This window comes from Hyla sarda, chromosome 10, assembly GCF_029499605.1.
Source record: "Hyla sarda isolate aHylSar1 chromosome 10, aHylSar1.hap1, whole genome shotgun sequence".
NCBI classification, from domain to species: domain Eukaryota; kingdom Metazoa; phylum Chordata; class Amphibia; order Anura; family Hylidae; genus Hyla; species Hyla sarda.
In genome coordinates, this window is record NC_079198.1 from 42,024,083 (window position 1) to 42,043,205 (window position 19,123).

Genomic DNA, 19,123 nt, shown 5'->3' on the forward strand with positions numbered 1-19,123 from the left:
AGGTCCTCCAACATACTATAGAGGAATTAACATAGTCACATGACCGAAGGTCCTGCGACGCTACCAAGGTAAGCATACTAATATACATTATGTTAAATATGTATACATTTAGACATTACAGGACTAGAAAGAAAAGGTGACTAGGGGCTGTCCCACCTGTGGGACCCTACCTGAACGTAGTAACTCTGACTTTGGGGACCACTGCACAAGGTACGGTATGCAATACGGTACTGGGACACCACATATAAGATGTCCTCCTAATCTCAGGTGACAGACTGACATTATTGCTGTTAAAGAAAACTTGCCAAAGGTTTTGTGCTGCTGCAGCATATACCAAAACTGCAGGATCACCAGTTCGGGACACTATGACTTTTTCCATTCCTCCGAATCAACACAGGTACCTTTGTTTTTTTTTATCCCCAACCACAGGACAGGGGACAAATAAGTGGGACACATAATTGAATTGAAATGTCCCAAAAAATGAAGGGAGTGGACCAGTGCTCTATTCATTCTCTTTGGAGAGGTAATGCTCCATAAACAATGAATAGAGTGTAGACCATGCATATGCAGTGTGTTATGGAACAGCAGTTAAAGAACATTGAATATATAAAGAAGGCTGGATGTGGTTAGGGGAACATGATTGAGGATATGGATAGGGGCATGGCTAAGAGTGTGTGACTTTTGGGTGCACCCCTTAATGAAATAGGCTGGACTGGCCATCAGACACACACGGCTATCTATAGGGCCATCCATCTGCCCTGGTACCTGGCGATTTAATAAAACAAATGCAATTCTGGATGCTCTCTCCCATGCAAGGCCTTCTTCTCTGGTCATGCTGAAGGGGTCCTCACAGTGGATATCTGTGCACAGGATGAGAACCACTGCTGCTGCCAAGAGCTGATGTTCCTCTACATGGTGAGGAGAAGGACACAGGGGCAGTAGTGTGTGGGTGCTATTCTGCCAATAGCACAGGGGTGGTATTCTGCCAAACAGACGAAACAGTGTGTGGCAGTATTATTTTCAGGATGCATGATGTGTGGGTTTAATTCAGGGGACGCAGTGTGAGGCAGGGTTATATATTTAGGGGGCACAGTGTCTGGCAGGGTTATACTTAGGGGGAACAGTGTGTGGTAGTTTTCTAATCATTATTGTCTTCATACAGAGGATGAGGATTTGCTGACAAAGTGGGAAACCAAAGATGTCTGGGTGTCAAACTCTGCAGAGTAGGAGGTAGCTAAAAGAAGAGGTCCTGGCATTCTGGAACAGTTAAAGGGTTATCCAGGAAAAGAAAACCACAACTAATTTTTTTCAAAAACAGTTCCCCCTCTGTCTCCAGGTTGGGTGTGGTTTTACAACTTGGCTCCATTCACTTCAATAGAACTGAGCTGCAGAACCACACCCAACCTGGAGACAGATGGGGAGCTGTTTTTGAAAGAATGTAGCTCTTTTTCTATTCCTGGATAACCCCTTTAAAGAAAAAAGAAAAGACCCCAGTGTGTCATTATACCATAGTGTATTCTGTCTGACTGTCCCATAAGTGCTGTAGTCACTTGAAAGTTCTGCAGCTGTAATGGGTAAAACTGTACCCCAATCTGTGGCTCCCCAGCTGTTACAAAACTCCCATCATGCCTGAAGCTCTCCCTGTTGTAGGTTTGCAACAGCTGGAGAGCCAATTAAACCAAGATGATTTTAGACTGTGCCGCCCATTTTATTTTGGTGTGGGTCTGACTGCTGGGGCTCTAACAAAAAAAAAAAATAATAGTAATGGGCTGCATAGTCTTATATGCCCCTGCCTATTTTGGTGCCATTACGGCCCTGGCCTCGCAGGAATCTAGTTATACCCCCTGGACAGCCCTACACTGATGCAACCTTGATGTTGTATCGTAGGGATAGGGCATCAGTATTTCAGCGCTGGAGAACTTCTTTACCACATGTCAATATTCACATGAGCACTATAAAATTTAATAGATGATCATGTACCTCTCTGGGAGAATTGCTGGGTCAGCAGGAGAAAAATGCTGAACAACATTTTGCAAAAAAATTATCAATGATCGTTCATTCCTGTAGAGAAAAAAAATTGAGTATAAGTTATCTTACATATTAATAACACAAACAACAAGAGCGACAGAGTGGGACAAAAATACAGCAGCAGTTAAAACTGAGATTTTACTGCATTTTCTGTACTATGCTGCCCCACTCTGTTAACAGCAGTTCAGAGATTTACTTTGAAAGATGAACAAAACATCATTTAGGAAACTACTCAATGACTTTTGTAGGAGAGTTTGTAAATGATGAATCCTGGGTTATCTATCTATCTATCTATCTATCTAATGCAAATAAAAACGGCACAACCAATGTCCAGAAGAGAAGTGAAATTAGGGGTGCCCGCATAGCTGGAACCTGGGTCCGTCGGTTCCTCAATCCAGACAATAGTAAATATGATGCAGCACTCCACAAGTTGCAAAGAAGGGTGGTTTTATTCCATCATGTGCATAGACAACGTTTCACCAGCCTCACGCTGGCTTTTTCAAAAAGCCAGCGTGAGGCTGGTGAAACGTTGTCTATGCACATGATGGAATAAAACCACCCTTCTTTGCAACTTGTGGAGTGCTGCATCATATTTACTATTATCTATCTATCTAGCTACCAAAGGATAAATTGGCCAGCACTATTGATCCAAACTATTGTAAAAATATTGCGCCAAATTTGCAAGCTAAGTACCTCATTTTTTCATAGTTTCATATCTTCATTTATTGCACTACAGCTGTATAGCTTTTCATGTTCTATCTATATACTCATGTTTTATCTATATACTCATGTTTCATCTATATCTTTGTGCTAGCAGTGTGCTGCTGTATTCTCCTGTTGCTAGCTATCTAGCTAGCTATGTACCAACGCCAAGAAGTCTGCAGCACAAAAGAATTCAGTAAAAAATTGTGATGTGTTTATTCCATTTCCAGTGCAAAAAACAAATGCTACATTTCAGCAGCCTCATCCCACCATTCTCAAGCATATTCTGGTGAATCACAGAGTGGTTTAACCCCTTAAGGACTGAGCCCTTTTTCACCTTAAGGACGCAGCCCTTTTTCGCAATTCTGACCACCGTCACTTTAAGCATTAATAACTCTAAGATGCTTTTACCGATTATTCTGATTCTGAGATAGTTTTTTTCGTGACATATTCTACTTTATTTTGGTGGTAAATTTTTGTCGTTACTTGCATCCTTTCTTGGTGAAAAATACCCAAATTTCATGCAAATTTTTTAAAATGTTGCCTTTTTCTAACTTTGAAGCTTTCTGCTTGTAAGGAAAATTGATATTACAAATACATTTTATTTTGATTCATAAATACAGTATGTCTGCTTTATGTTGGCATCATAAAATAGACATATTTCTACTTTTAGAAAAAATTAGAGGACTTCAAAGTATAGCAGCAATTTTCAAAATTTTCATGAAAATTGCAAAATCTGAAGGGACAGATGTTACAGAACTACAACTCCCAGCCTGCCTGGGCAGTCTAGGCATGCTGAGAATTGTAGTTTGGCAACATCTGGAGGACCACCATTTGGGCACCACTGCAATTGTGGTCTCCAAACTGTGACAAAACTGCAAAACTACAACTCTCAGCATGCCCAGACAGCCTTTAGCTGTCTGGGCATGCTGGAAGTTGCAATTTGGCAACCACTAGGAAGGGCAGCAGTAAAGATCGCTTATTGCCCCCTTCCTTTTTCCAGTGATGCAGTCTCCAGCGATGATCGGCGGGCCCCACGGCATCTTCAGCACAAGTACAGGCCGCCATCTTCTCCCCCCGTTCTGCCCGACATCCAGGGGTGGGCAGAATGGGGGGGGGGGTTTCCATGGCAACCCCCTGTCGTGCACTGCCATTGGTCATGCACTGCCACTCAGTTCTGACTAATGGGGAAGAGATCGCAGCACTGCAACCTCGCTCCTATCCCTCAGGATGATCGGGGCTGTCACTGACAGCTCCAGTCATCCTTATTTTTCAGGTGATCGGGTCACCAGAGACCAGATCAGCCCGGAATAGGAGAAAATCCAGTGCAGAAGTACCAGAGACTGTGAAGAGACTATACCCGCTCTTTGTGACTTGCAACAGCTGGACGCCCATCAAACCGGGACCACTGCTACGCGCGCACTGCTAGCGCATCATCCAGACACGCAGCTGCTCCCGGTTATTCATCCACAGCCCCGGATAGCAAGGTTCCTGGACATCACTTTCCAAGGCCGGACGCCTCTCCGTGCCAGCCCAGGACACCCACAACCCACCGGAGAACCACTCACCCAAACCAAGACCTGGACTGCTATTGCAACTACCGACAGCGTTCGCGATTCACATCCATACCTTTTCTTTTATCTTTCTATATTTTATTCCTTAGTGTTCTTGAGGACTGGTACTTTTCTATTTAATTCTACATTACTCTAGGCCTTATTGGGTGAAGGCATCACCTTTAACCTCGAACACTTCTCTCCCTATATTCTAAGTGAGCTACACATCCTTTCCTGTAGATTTGTAAACTACTTCTATTAAAAAATCTTAATCCTTCCTGTACTTATTAGCTGCTGAATACGACAGTGGAAATTCTTTTCCATTTGAAACACAGAGCTGTCTGCTGACATCATGAGCAAAGTGCTCTCTGCTGACATCTCTGTCCATTTTTAGGAAATGTCCAGGGTAAAACGAAATCGCCATAGCAAACAAATGCTGCTCTGGACAGTTCATAAAATGAACAGAGATGTCAACAGAGAGCACTGTGCTTGTGATGTATGCAGACAGTCCTGTGTTTAAAAAAGAAAAGAATTTCCGCTGTAGTATTCAGCAGCTAATAAGTACAGGAAGGATTAAGATTTTTTAATAGAAGTAATTTACAAATCTGTTTTTCTTTTTTTAAATCAACTGGTGCCAGAAAGTTAAAGTTTTTCACCGATGTACCCCTTTAAGGACTTTAAAACGGGGGCGTATGGATACGCCCACCGTCCTTAACAGGTTAAATAGACCACATGATTTACAAGTGTAATTACTTAATTGAATACTACATTTGTGCAAATGATACAGATATACATGTAAACATTATGAGAAGTGTATAGTGGTCATAAAGTGCATTCATTCTGTGCAAAATAAGCATTTCATTTCATGTGAAAAGATGCAATAGTGCATATATATATATATATATATATATATATATATATATATATATATATACAGGGTGGGCCTTTTATATGGATACACCTTAATAAAATGGGAATGGTTGGTGATATTAACTTCCTGTTTGTGGCACTTTAGTATATGTGAGGGGGGGGGAAACTTTTCAAGATGGGTGGTGACCATGGCGGCCATTTTGAAGTCGGACATTTTGAATCCAACTTTAGTTTTTTTAATAGGAAGAGGGTCATGTGACACATCAAACTTATTGGGAATTTCACAAGAAACCCACTGGTGTGCTTGGTTTTAACGTAACTTTATTCTTTCATGAGTTATTTATAAATTTCTCTTTGTTTACAGCCATTGACATGTCATTGAGTTTAAAGGAGTAGTCCAGTGGTGCTTCAGTGGTGAGCAACTTATCCCCTATCCTAAGGATAGGGGATAAGTTGCAGATCACGGGGGGTCCGACCGCTGGGGCCCCCTGCGATCTCCTGTACGGAGCCCCGACAGCCCGCGGGAAGGGGGCGTGTCGACCTCCGCACGAGGCGGCGGCCGACACGCCCCCTCAATACAACTCTATGGCAGAGCCGAAGCGCTGCCTTCGGCAATCTCCGGCTCTGCCATTGAGATGTATTGAGGGGGCGTGTTGGCCGCCGCCTCGTGCGGGGGTCGACACCCGCTATCTCGGCGGAGAGCTGGGGCCCCGTACAGAGAGATCGCAGGGGGCCCCAGCGGTCGGACCCCCCGCGATCTCAAACTTATCCCCTATCCTTAGGATAGGGGATAAGTTTTTAACCATTGGACTACCCCTTTAATACATTTGTTGATGTCTGGTAAATGCAGTAACCAGGTCATTGCAGCAGATTTCAATGCAAGACACCCTACAAGACAACCCATCTCCCATGCTACAGTTAGCAAACTGCTTGCTAAGTTTCGTAAAACTGGTTCAGAGTTGGATTTGCCAAAATGTGACACCAACCAACCATTCCCATTTTATTAAGGTGTATCCATATAAATGGCCCACCCTGTGTATATATATATATATATATATATATATATATATATATATATATATACAAAAAAAGAGGATTGCAGCAGCACACATTGGTCAAAAAAATTGAGGCTCTTAGCGCACTTTTTGATCAAAACGTGTCCCCCATCCACCACGGGGAGGTGGCCTCATTTAGGATGGGAACCTAGCACAAATTCTGAGCCTAACACTCAACTATCCACTCACCTCTGCTGGGCATATAGCCTCTGACTGGGTGACATGCTGGATCCATTTAAAACTCCACCTGTGAGAAAGGGGGAGGGGTGCACAGCTAAACAGGGTGCCATTACCCCCTGAATTGTACACACAAGAAAAAAGAAAGATAGCCGGCACAACAGCCTAATACACGGGTGCACACTGCCATGGCATCAGAGTATACAAAAAAAGAGGATTGCAGCAGCACACATTGGTCAAAAAAATTGAGGCTCTTAGCGCACTTTTTGATCAAAACGTGTCCCCCATCCACCACGGGGAGGTGGCCTCATTTAGGATGGGAACCTAGCACAAATTCTGAGCCTAACACTCAACTATCCACTCACCTCTGCTGGGCATATAGCCTCTGACTGGGTGACATACAGTGTATACTCTGATGCCATGGCAGTGTGCACCCGTGTATTAGGCTGTTGTGCCGGCTATCTTTCTTTTTTCTTATATATATATATATATATATATATATATATATATATATATATATATATACTGCCATTTCCAGGGTTTTTAGGTGGAAATAGGGAGAGATTCCTGTGCATTGGCATCGCTAGGGGGGGGAGGCAGAGGGGGCCATGGCCCCCCTAGATCAGGCCGTTTCCCCCCCTTGTGCCCGCCCCCAATTTAAAATTAAGTTATATTCAGGGCCGGACTGGCCATCGGGCACTCCGGACCGGGCCGTCTGTGGACTAATTGTACAGGCATTCAAGCACTGCAAGCATTCAAGCTGGGGGCCAGCTGCCGTCACATTTAAAAAAAAAAATTTTAATGTCAGTTACTGGGGCCGCTGTGAGGTGAGATTTCCGAACCCATGCAAAAATCGAACCGCTCCTCCCCTCTGCTCTCCGAAGTTTTCCGAAGCTAGAGCAGGGAGGAGCAAGGGCAAAGCCATAGGTCGGACGTCTGCAGGAGATAATTAACCACGCCCCTTAGGTTCAGAAATCTCACCTCACACCCCCCCCCCCCCCACTCTACATTACACAAAAAGACACAGCAGGGGGAGAGCGAGGACGTACACAGCTCGGTACACAGCTCCTCCCCTCCTCTGTACACAGCTCCCTCCCCTGTACACAGCTCTTCCCCTCCCCCTGCTCTGTCTCCACAGGACCTAATCTACCATGGGGAGATTGCAAGTTTGCACGGGGAAAACACAGAGCAGGGGGAATTTTGGAGAGCGAAGGGGAGGAGCAGTTCCCAGCAACAGTAATTACACATGAGGTATCTACTTATGAGGGCTGTGTGTATGGAGGGCTGTGTATATGAGGATGGGTCTGTGTGTAAGGAGGGCTGTGTGTATATGAGGATGGGTCTGTGTGTATGGAGGGCTGTGTATATATGGGGATGGGTCTGTGTGTATGGAGGGTTGTGTGTATGAGGATGGGTCTGTGTGTATGGAGGGCTGTGTGTATATGGGGAAGGGGCTGTGTGTATGGAGGGCTGTGTGTATATGGGGATGGGGCTGTGTGTGTATATAGGGCTGTGTGTATATGGGGATGGGGCTGTGTGTATGGAGGGCTGTGTGTATATGGGGATGGGGTTGTGTGTATGGAGTGCTGTGTGTATATGGGGATGGGGCTGTGTGTATATGAGGATGAAGCTGTGTGTATGGAGGGCTGTGTATATATGGGGATGGATGTCACACAAACCCGGGGCCTAAGCCCAGGGCACAAATCCCTTTAAAGTGGACCCCCCCAATTAAAGTAAAATATAACTTTTATTATATTATCATATAAAATGATGACAAGTGATTAAAACCACAATTTCACAGTACCAGATAAGTAGTGAAATCTGGGATCAACCCAGTGATCTCCTGTCTCATGGGTCTGCAGTACCCAAACAAATGGAATCTGTGAAATTGATTAAAATATGGAAATTTGCCTCCTCTACTAGTTTCGCCACATCTGCGCTGTCCTCAGGAGGAATATGCGGCAAACACCCATCCAGGTGTCTCACTCTGTCTTTTATGTCCTAAGTTTGTCACCTCATCACTCCCCGACACTCTAAAGGACCAATCCTAAATTCCGATCCTTACATCCAATAGATACCTGCCAGCTCATTTACTTGTATGGGATATAACCAACCAGGTTAATGTTTACCTATTGCTGCCTGATGACGTGAGCTGCTATCGTCACGGAGCGCCGCTGTTATAATATCCTGATCATGTGTGTGATCACATGACCAGTTGACCCCTTGTCCTATTTCCGCACATGCGCCCGGACTTATACATCGCCTCGCATTTTATTATGCACAGGCGCGGGGACTTAGAGAAAATTCCGCTCGCTTGCAGTGTATAACTCCATCTCTGATCCAGCGCTAACTTAGAAACATAAGCTAGAACATAGAAATTCATAGTCCACTCTTGTTCCATGTATAGTACTGTGCCGGGACATAGACATGCAGTCACTCAGACCCTTACATGGACCCTATTCTGGAATATGCCAGGTAAAATCCTCCTTTCTCAGGAACAGAACTCTTAGGTGAAAATATTATGATGCAACTTATAAACAGCTTAATGGCCGTCACTGACGCTTTACCCTTCAGCTATATATGTTCATTATGTTGTAGCTCTATTGTCACTATGTGTAAATATAGCTGATGTTTATTATACATTATATATACAATGAACATGAAATGGTAAGTTCTATATCCTAAGATGAGAATGTCATAATTAGGATATATTAAATGTAATGCAGCTAATATTTATTATACATTATGTGTACAATGAGCATGAAAATGATAAGTTCTATGTCCTAAGAGGAGAATATAAATACACAAACGATCCCTAACGGATCGGTTTCCTATTGCCTATTAGTCAAAAAAAAAAAACTCTCTGGTAGGTATATCAATCTCCATTGAGGTAAGTATGTCACATTTAGTCATTTTTTGTAGTTGTAAATTGGATATATAACAGATAAGCCTAAGAAAAGTATATCCTACAGAATGAGATCCCTGTATATAGCATTATGAATGGTTTTACAGTCTTTTAGATTACTACCTGTATTGAATTTTCATACACGTGATTACCACATCAATTGATCATGGTCTTGTGATTAATTGCAGGTATCATATCGTCTTCATATGTGGTCATCCCATCATTTTTGACATCGAGGTAAGTGAAATCCACGAACTTCAAATCGAGGTTCATGCTGGGGAGATATATATCCAGTGACAATCAGTTATAGTATATAACTGTGTGACTCCTACTCCATTAGTCTTTATGAATTTAGCATCCCTAATTACTATAGGACCTTCCATCATGTTATCAGAGTAGACATAGTATACGTGACGGGTATTTTATTGTTATCTCAGATGTTCACTAAATCATCATAACTTATTGCGGATCTAGAAAAGCGGCGAAGGAGAACCCTTCATTTAGACCCATTGGGGCCATACTTTTTAGTCTATGTATCCATCTCGCTTCTTCTTTCAATAATAATAAATCTACATTACCCTGCTTGGGACGTAACTGACAGAGGCCTACAAAGCGTATGTCCTTCAAATTGCTGTTGTGGAAAGCCTGCATATGACGAGAGATAGGAGTGTCTTTTGCTGTTCTTACACAGCTTAGGTGCTGAGAGATTCTACTCTTAAGTTCTTGGGTCGTTTTACCCACATAGATTCTCGTACATGAGCAAACGGCCACATAAATAATGTTTTTGCTACTGCAATTGATAAATTGCCTAATCTCATAAGTCCGAGAATCTATGGGGTTCGTAAAGGTCTTGCTTTTAATAATATATGTGCAAAAAGTGCAATGCCCACATGCATATGAGCCAACAGTCTTATTACTCAGCCAATTCCTGTTCGTATTCGGTGTATCTAGATGACTGTGCACCAATAGGTCCTTTAGGTTTGGTCCCCTCCTAAAAGTTATGCTTGGTTTCGCTCCTATCACAGGTGCCAATTCTCTATCATTAGACAACAGATGCCAATGTTTGCGAAGGATGCCCATGATCTTGTTGGTATTTCCATCATAGGATCCTATGCATCGTATACGATTTTCTTGTTCCCTACGGGTCTCAGACCTGAGCGTGTAACTCCTGTCTGTTTCTTTGGCCCGATGGTATGCCCGTTTTAAATGTTTCCTGGGGTTCTGTCGTTGTCTAAATTTAGAGAAAAGTCTCTTGCTTTCCTCTTCAAACTTGAAGTCCTCTGAGCAGTTACGACGTGCTCGTAAATATTGGCCAATGGGGATAGTGGCCTTGAGACGATCAGGGTGCCAACTTCCCCAATGAAGGAGCGAGTTGGCTGAAGTAGGCTTACGATAGACCTGCGTTTGTATCTTAAGATCTTCATTTATATAAATGTGCAAATCAAGAAAATTGATTGATCTGCCCCCTACCTCACTGGTAAATACCATGCCTATACTGTTGGTGTTAAGTTGGAGACAAAATCTGTGAATATTGAAGTATCTCCGTCCCAAAGAATTAGGACATCATCGATATAGCACCCCCAAAAAAGTAATGTGATCAATGAAAAAACTAAAATCCTCATCAAAAACAATAGTGTCTTCCCACCACCCAAGAAATAAATTAGCGTACGTCGGTGCACAGGAAGCCCCCATAGCCGTGCCTTGTGTTTGGTGATAGAAAGTGCCATTGAATAGAAAATAATTGTGAGTCAAAATGAATCGAAGTAAATTAATTACAAAAGTATTATGTGCTGTGAAGAAAGTGCTCTTAGTGCTGAGAAAGTGAGCGATATCGGTGAGACCCAAATCGTGTCTAATGTTGCTGTATAAGCTTTCGACATCTAAACTCGTTAAAATAGTTGATTCTGTTACTGATAAGTCCTGAAGCTTTAATACAGTATCCTTAGTATCTTTCAGATACAATGATAATGTGACAACAAAGGGGGCCAGTATCTTGTCAATATAGACACTGGCACCCTGCGTAAGGCAATTATTATCTGACACAATGGGTCTCCACGAACAGGTGTCGTGTCCTTGTGCGTTTTTGGCAACACATAAAACATTGCAATCGTGGGATGTGCATTGTAAAGGTATTTGTGTTCATCCGTAGAAATAAGTAATTGTTCTTTGGCATATACCAATAGAATTTTGAATTGGGCCAAGTATTCACCAGTGGGATCTGCTGACAGTGTTTCGTACTTTCCTTTCCGAGTCTATGGTCGGAAGAAACTAATTTGCTCTCTAAGGGTCTCTCCTTCACGCCTTTACCTAAATTTGACAGTTTCAATTAAATAAAAGATGTAAATCTTTTTGCTCGTAAATTAGCCCTCAAGAGGTGGCATATTCAATTGGATACTGATTCAAGATCACAACTAAGGAGAGATGAGGAGACTAGACACACGCTCCATGAGCTATTACTAGATAATTAAGGTATTGCTGTTGGTTTTAAAGCACCATTCACCAACCTCAAACCAAGATCCCTTATGACCCCTCTGTTCTCTCAATATGCGAATATTGAGACATTTGTAAGTCTTGGTACAGCTGACATTGAGTCCATTCATCCTCAGAAGCATTTAATCAATTCAAACTTAACACTGGGGGAACGACAGGCCCTGGAGACATTGAGGGCAGACCCGTCCATAGTCATCAAGCCCTCCGATAAGGGGGACAATGTGGTGATTATGGACCGGTCTGACTATGTCTCCATGGCAATGGATCTCTTGAGCGATAGGGGAAAGTACGAAACACTGTCAGCAGATCCCACTGGTGAATACTTTCCAATTCAAAATTCTATTGGCAGATGCCAAAGAACAATTACTTATTTCTACGGATGAACACAAATACCTTTACAATGCACATCCCACGATTGCAACGTTTTATGAATTGCCATAAACGCACAAGGACACCATACCTGTTCGTGGGAGACCCATTGTGTCAGGTAATAATTGCCTTACGCAGGGTGCCAGAGTCTATATTGACAAGATACTGGCCCCCTTTGTTGTTACGTTACCATCGTATCTGAAAGATACTAAGGATACTGTATTAAAGCTTTAGGACTTATCAGTAACAGAATCAACTATTCTAACGAGTTTAGATGTCGAAAGCTTATACAGCAACATTAGACATGATTTGGGTTTCACCGCTATCACTCACTTTCTCTGCACTAAGAGCACTTTCTTCACAGCACATAATACTTTTGTAATTAATTTACTTTGATTCATTTTGACTCACAATTATTTTCTATTCAACGGCACTTTCTATCACCAAACACAAGGCATGGCTATGGGGGCTTCCTGCACACCGGCGTACGCTAATTTATTTCTTGGGTGGTGGGAAGACACTATTGTTTTTGATGAGGTTTTTAGTTTTGTCACTGATCACATTATTTTTTGGGAGCGCTATATCGATGATGTCCTAATTCTTTGGGACAGAGATACTTCACTATTCACGGATTTTGTTCACCAACTTAACACCAACAGTATAGGCATGGTATTCACCAGTGAGGTAGGGTGCAGATCAATCAATTTTCTTGATTTGCACATTTATATAGATGAAGATCTTAAGATACAAGCGCAGGTCTATCGTAAGCCTACTTCAGCCAACTCGTTCCTTCATTGGGGAAGTTGGCACCCTGATCGTCTCAAAGCCAGTATCCCCATTGGCCAATATTTACGAGCATGTCGTAACTGCTCAGAGGACGTCAAGTTTGAAGAGGAAAGCAAGAGACTTTTCTCTAAATTTAGACAATGACAGTACCGCAGGAAACATTTAAAAAGGGCATACCATCGGGCCAAAGAAACAGACAGGAGTTACATGCTCAGGTCTGAGACCCGCAGGGAACAAGAAAATCGTATACGATGCATAGGATCCTATGATGGAAATACCTACAAGATCATAGGAATCCTTCGCAAACATTGGCATCTGTTGTCTAATGATAGAGAATTGGCACCTGTGATAGGAGCGAAACCAAGCATAACCTTTAGGAGGGGATCAAACCTAAAGGACCTATTGGTACACAGTCATCTAGATACACCAAATACGAACAGGAATTGGCTGAGTAATAAGACTGTTGGCTCATATGCATGTGGGCATTGCACTTTTTGCACATATATTATTAAAAGCAAGACCTTTACGAACCCCATAGATTCTCTGACTTATGAGATTAGGCAATGTTAAGCTGTATAAGAACAGCAAAAGACACTCCTATCTCTCGTCATATGCAGGCTTTCCACAACAGTAATTTGAAGGACATACGCTTTGTAGGCCTCTGTCAGTTACGTCTAGGTCCCAGGCGGGGTAATATAGATTTATTACTATTGAAAGAAGAGGCGAGATGGATACATAGACTAAAAAGTATGGCCCCAATGGGTCTAAATGAAGGGTTCTCCTTCGGCGCTTTTCTAGATCCGCAATAAGTTATGATGATTTAGTGAACATCTGAGATGACAATAAAATACCCGTCACGTATACTAGGTCTACTCTGATAACATGATGGAAGATCCTATAGTAATTAGGGATGCTAAATTAATAAAGACTAATGGAGTAGGAGTCACACAGTTATATACTATAACTGATTGTCACTGGATATATATCTCCCCAGCATGAACTTAGATTTGAAGATTGTGGATATCACTTACCTCTAAGTCAGAAATGATGGGGTGACCACATATGAAGACAATATGATACCTGCAATTAATCAAAGGACCATGATCAATTGATGTCGTAATCACATATATGAACATTCAATACAGGTAGTAATCTAAAAGACTGTAAAACCATTCATAATGCTATATACAGGGATCTCATTCTGTAGGATATACTTTTTTTTAGGCCTATCTGTTATATATCCAATTTACAACTACAAAAAATGACTAAATGTGACATACTTACCTCAATGGGGATTGATATACCTACCAGAGAGTTTTTTTTTTGACTAATAGGCAATAGGAAACCGATCCATTAGGGATCGTTTGGGTATTTATATTCTCATCTTAGGACATAGAACTTATCATTTTCATGCTCATTGTACACATAATGTATAATAAATATTAGCTGCATTACATTTAATATATCCTAATTATGACATTCTCATCTTAGGATATAGAACTTACCATTTCATGTTCATTGTATATATAATGTATAATAAACATCAGCTATATTTACACATAGTGACAATAGAGATACAACATTATGAAGATATATAGCTGAAGGGTAAAGCGTCAGTGACGGCCATTAAGCTGTTTATAAGTTGCATCATAATATTTTCACCTAAGAATTCTATTTCTGAGAAAGGAGGATTTTACCTGGCATATTCCGGAATACGGTCCATGTAAGGGTCTGAGTGACTGCATGTCTATGTCCCGTCACAGTACTATACATGGAACAAGAGTGGACTATGAATTTCTAAGTTCTAGCGCATGCGCTGGATCAGGGATGGAGTTATACACTGCAAGCAAGCTGAATTTTCTCTAAGTCCCCGCACCTGCGCATAATAAAATGTGAGGCGATGTAAAAGTCCAGGCGCATGCGCGGAAATAGGACAAGGGGTCAACTGGTCATGTGATCACACACATGATCGGGATATTATAACAGCGGCGCTCCGTGACGATAGCAGCTCACGTCATCAGGCAGCAACAGGTAAGCATTAATCTGGTTGGTTATATCCCATACAGGTAAATGAGCTGGCAGGTATCTATTGGATGTAAGGATCGGAATTTAGGATTGGTCCTTTAGAGTGTCAGGGAGTGATGAGGTGACAAACCTAGGACATAAAAGACAGAGCGAGACACGTGGACGGGTGTTTGCCGCATATTCCTCCTGAGGACGACGCAAATTTCCAGATTTTAATCAATTTCACAGATTCTATCTGTTTGGGTACTGCAGACCCATAAAACAGGAGATCACTGGGTTGATCCCAGATTTCACTACTTATCTGTTACTGTGAAATTGTGGTTTTAATCACTTATCATCATTTTATATGATAATATAATAAAAGTTATGTTTTACTTTAATTGGGGGGGGGGTCTCTTTAAAGGGATTTGTACCCTGGGCTTAGGCCCCGGGTTTGTGTAACATATACTAGTGGGATCCCTTACCCACCTAGGGGGTTTCTTTGTGGTTGATATATGGGGATGGGGCTGTGTACATGGAGGGCTATGTGTATATGAGGATGGGTCTGTGTGTATGGAGGACTGTGTGTATATGAGGATGGGGGCTGTGTGTATGGAGGGCTGTGTACATGGGGATGGGTCTGTGTATATGGAGAGCTGTGTATATATGGGGATGGGGCTGTGTGTATATGGGGCTGTGTGTATGAAGGGCTGTGTATATATGGGGATGGGGCTGTGTGTATGGAGGGCTGTGTATATATGGGGATAGGTCTGTGTATATGGAGGGCTGTGTATATGTGGGCTGTGTATGTGTGTGTGTGTGTTTGTATGGAGGCTGTGTATATGGCAGCTGTGTATATGTGTGTGTATGGGAATAGGCTGTGTGTATGGGGGCTGTGTATATGTGTGTATATGGGAATAGGCTGTGTATATGGGGGCTGTGTATATATTTGTGTATGGGGATAGGCTGTGTATATGTGTGTATATATGGAGGGCTGTCTGTGTACATGGAGGGCTGTGTATATGGGGATGGGTCTGTGTGTATGGAGGGTTGTGTATATGGAGGGCTGTGTATATATTGGGATGGGGCTGTGTATATGGAGGGCTGTGTATATGGGGATGGGTCTGTATATATAGGGGCTGTGTATGTGTGTGTATGGAGGGCTGTGTATATGGGGATAGACTGTGTATATGGTGGCTGTGTATATGTGTGTGTATGGGGATAGGCTGTGTGTATATGGGGATAGGCTGTGTGTATATGGGGATGGGGCTGTGTGTGTATATGGGGATGGGGCTGTGTATATGGGGATGGGGCTGTGTATATGGAGGGCTGTGTATATGGGGATGGGGCTGTGTGTATGGAGGGCTGTGTATATGTGTGTATGTAGGGCTGTGTATATGGGGATAGGGTGTGTATATGGGGACAGTGGGGGAGATTTATCAAAACCTGTGCAGAGGCAAAGTTGCCCAGTTGTCCATAGCAACCAATCAGCTCTCTTCTTTCATTTTTCACAGGCCTTGTTGAGAATGTAAGAAGCAAGTTGATTGGTTGCTATGGGCAACTGGACAACTTTGTCTCTGCACAGGTTTTGATAAATCTCCTCCAGTGTGTATATGGGGATGGGCTGTGTAAATGTGTGTGTATGGGCATAGGCTGTGTATATGGGGGCTGTGTATATGTGTGTATATATGGAGGGCTGTGTATATGGAGGGCTGTGTGTGTATATGGAGGACGGTGTATATGTGTGTATATATGGAGAGTTGTGTTTATATGTAGGGCTGTGTGTATATGGAGGGCTGTGTGTGTATATATACCCTTAAGGACCAGGCCATTTAACACCTTAGGACCAGAGCGTTTTTTGAACATCTGACCACTGTCACTTTAAACATTAATAACTCTGGAATGCTTTTAGTTATCATTCTGATTCCGAGATTGTTTTTTCGTGACATATTCTACTTTAACATAGTGGTAAATTTTTGTGGTAACTTGCATCCTTTCTTGGTGAAAAATCCCAAAATTTGATGAAAAAATAGAAAATTTAGCATTTTTCTATCTTTGAAGCTCTCTGCTTGTAAGGAAAATGGATATTCCAAACAATTTTTTTTTTCATTCACATATACAATATGTCTACTTTATGTTTGCATCATAAAATTGACAAGTTTTTACTTTTGGAAGACACCAGAGGGCTTCAAAGTTCAGCAGCAATTTTCCAATTTTTCACAAAATTTTCAAACTCACTATTTTTCAGGGACCAGTTCAGGTTTGAAGTGGATTTGAAGGGTCTTCATATTAAAAAATACCCCATAAAAGACCCCATTATAAAAACTGCACCTCCCAAAGTATTCAAAATGACATTCAGTCAGCGTTTTAACCCTTTAGGTGTTTTACAGGAATAGCAGCAAAGTGAAGGAGAAAATTCAAAATATTAATTTTTTACACTTGCATGTTCATGTAGACCCAATTTTTGAATTTTTACAAGGGGTAAAAGGAGAAAATGTATACTTGTATTTGTAGCCCAATTTCTCTCGAGTAAGCACATACCTCATATGTCTATGTAAAAAGTTCGGCGGGCGAAGTCGAGGGCTCAGAAGAAAAGGAGCGACAAGGGGATTTTTGAGAGTACGTTTTTCTGAAATGGTTTTTGGGGGGCATGTTGCATTAAGGAAGCCCCTATGGTACCAGAACAGCAAAAAAAAAATACATGGCATACCATTATGGAAACTAGACCCCTTGAGGAACGTAACAAGGAATTAAGTGAGCCTTAATACCCCACAGGTGTTTCACGACTTTTGCATATGTAAAAAAAAGTGTATATATATTTTTCGCTAAAATGTGTGTTCCCCCCCAAATGTCACATTTTTGTAAGGGTTAAAAGCAGAAAATACACCCCAAAATTTGTAACCTCATCTCTTCTGAGTATGGAGGTACCCCATATGTTGACCTGAAGTGCACTACGGGCGAACTACAATGCTCAGAAGAGAAGGAGTCATATTTGGCTTTTTGAGAGCAAATTTTGGTCGGGGGCATGTCGCATTTAGGAAGCCCCTATGGTGCCAGAACAGCAAAAAAAAAAACACATGGCATACCATTTTGGAAATTAGACCCCTTGGGGAACGTAACAAGGAACTAAGTGAGCCTTAATACCCCACAGGTGTTTCACGACTTTTGCATATGTAAAAGAAATAATAATAATTTTTCACTAAAATGTGTGTTTCCCCCCAAATTTCACATTTTTGCAAGGGTTAATAGCAGAAAATACCCCCCAAAATTTGTAACCTCATTTCTTCTGAGTATGGAAATACCCCATGTGTGGACGTCAAGTGCCCTGCGGTCGAACTACAATGCTCAGAAGAGGAGGAGGAGCGCAATTGAGCTTTTGAAGAGTGAATTTGTTTGGAATGGTAGTCAGGGGCCATGTGCTTTTACAAAGCCCCCCCGTGGTGCCAGAACAGTGGACCCCTCCACATGTGACCCCATTTTGGAAACTACACCCCTCACAGAATTTAATAAGGGGTGCAATGAGTATTTACACCCCACTAGCATTTGACAGATCTTTGGAACAGTAGGCTGAGCAAATGAAAAATTACATTTTTCATTTTCACGGACCACTGTTCCAAAAATCTGTCAGACACCTGTGGGATGTAAATGCTCACTGTACCCCTTATTACATTACGTGAGGGGTGTAGTTTCCAAAATGGGGTCACATGTTGGGTGGTCCATTGATCTGGCACTATGGGGGCTTTGTAAACACACGTGGCTTTCAATTCCGGACACATTTTCACTTCAAAATCCCAATGGCTCTCCCTCTCTTCTGAGCATTGCAGTTCGCCCGCCGAGCACTTTACATCCACATTTGGGGTATTTTCTTACTCAGAAGAAATGGGGTTACAAATTTTGGGGGCATTTTTCCTATTTTCCCTTGTGAAAATGAAAAATTTAGGGTAACACCAGCATTTTAGTGAAAAAAATAATTTTTTTCATTTTCCCATCCAACTTTAACGAAAATTTGTCAAACACCTGTGGGGTGTTAAGGCTCACTATACCCCTTGTTACATTTCGTGAGGGGTGTAGTTTCCAAAATGGGGTCACATGTCCTTATTTATTTTTTTGCGTTTATGTCAGAACCGCTGTAAAATTAGCCACCCCTGTGCAAATCACCAATTTAGGCTTCAAATGTACATAGT

General features: G+C 42.0%; 1 protein-coding gene across 8 annotated transcripts in view; it reads right to left on the minus strand.

Moving 5' to 3' along the window:
- The window catches only part of TMEM25 (transmembrane protein 25), a 216,472-nt gene that overhangs the window by 132,717 nt on the left and 64,632 nt on the right, over positions 1-19,123 (minus strand). For 7 of the 8 annotated variants that reach the window (XM_056544130.1, XM_056544129.1, XM_056544134.1 and 4 more), the window contains exon 2: positions 1,981-2,061. The exons of the other annotated variant lie outside the window; for it this stretch is intronic. In XM_056544130.1, coding sequence (XP_056400105.1) covers positions 1,981-2,029 — 49 coding nt within the window. In that variant the 5' untranslated portion in view covers positions 2,030-2,061. The remainder of the gene's footprint in view (positions 1-1,980; positions 2,062-19,123) is intronic. 8 annotated transcript variants of the gene reach the window in all.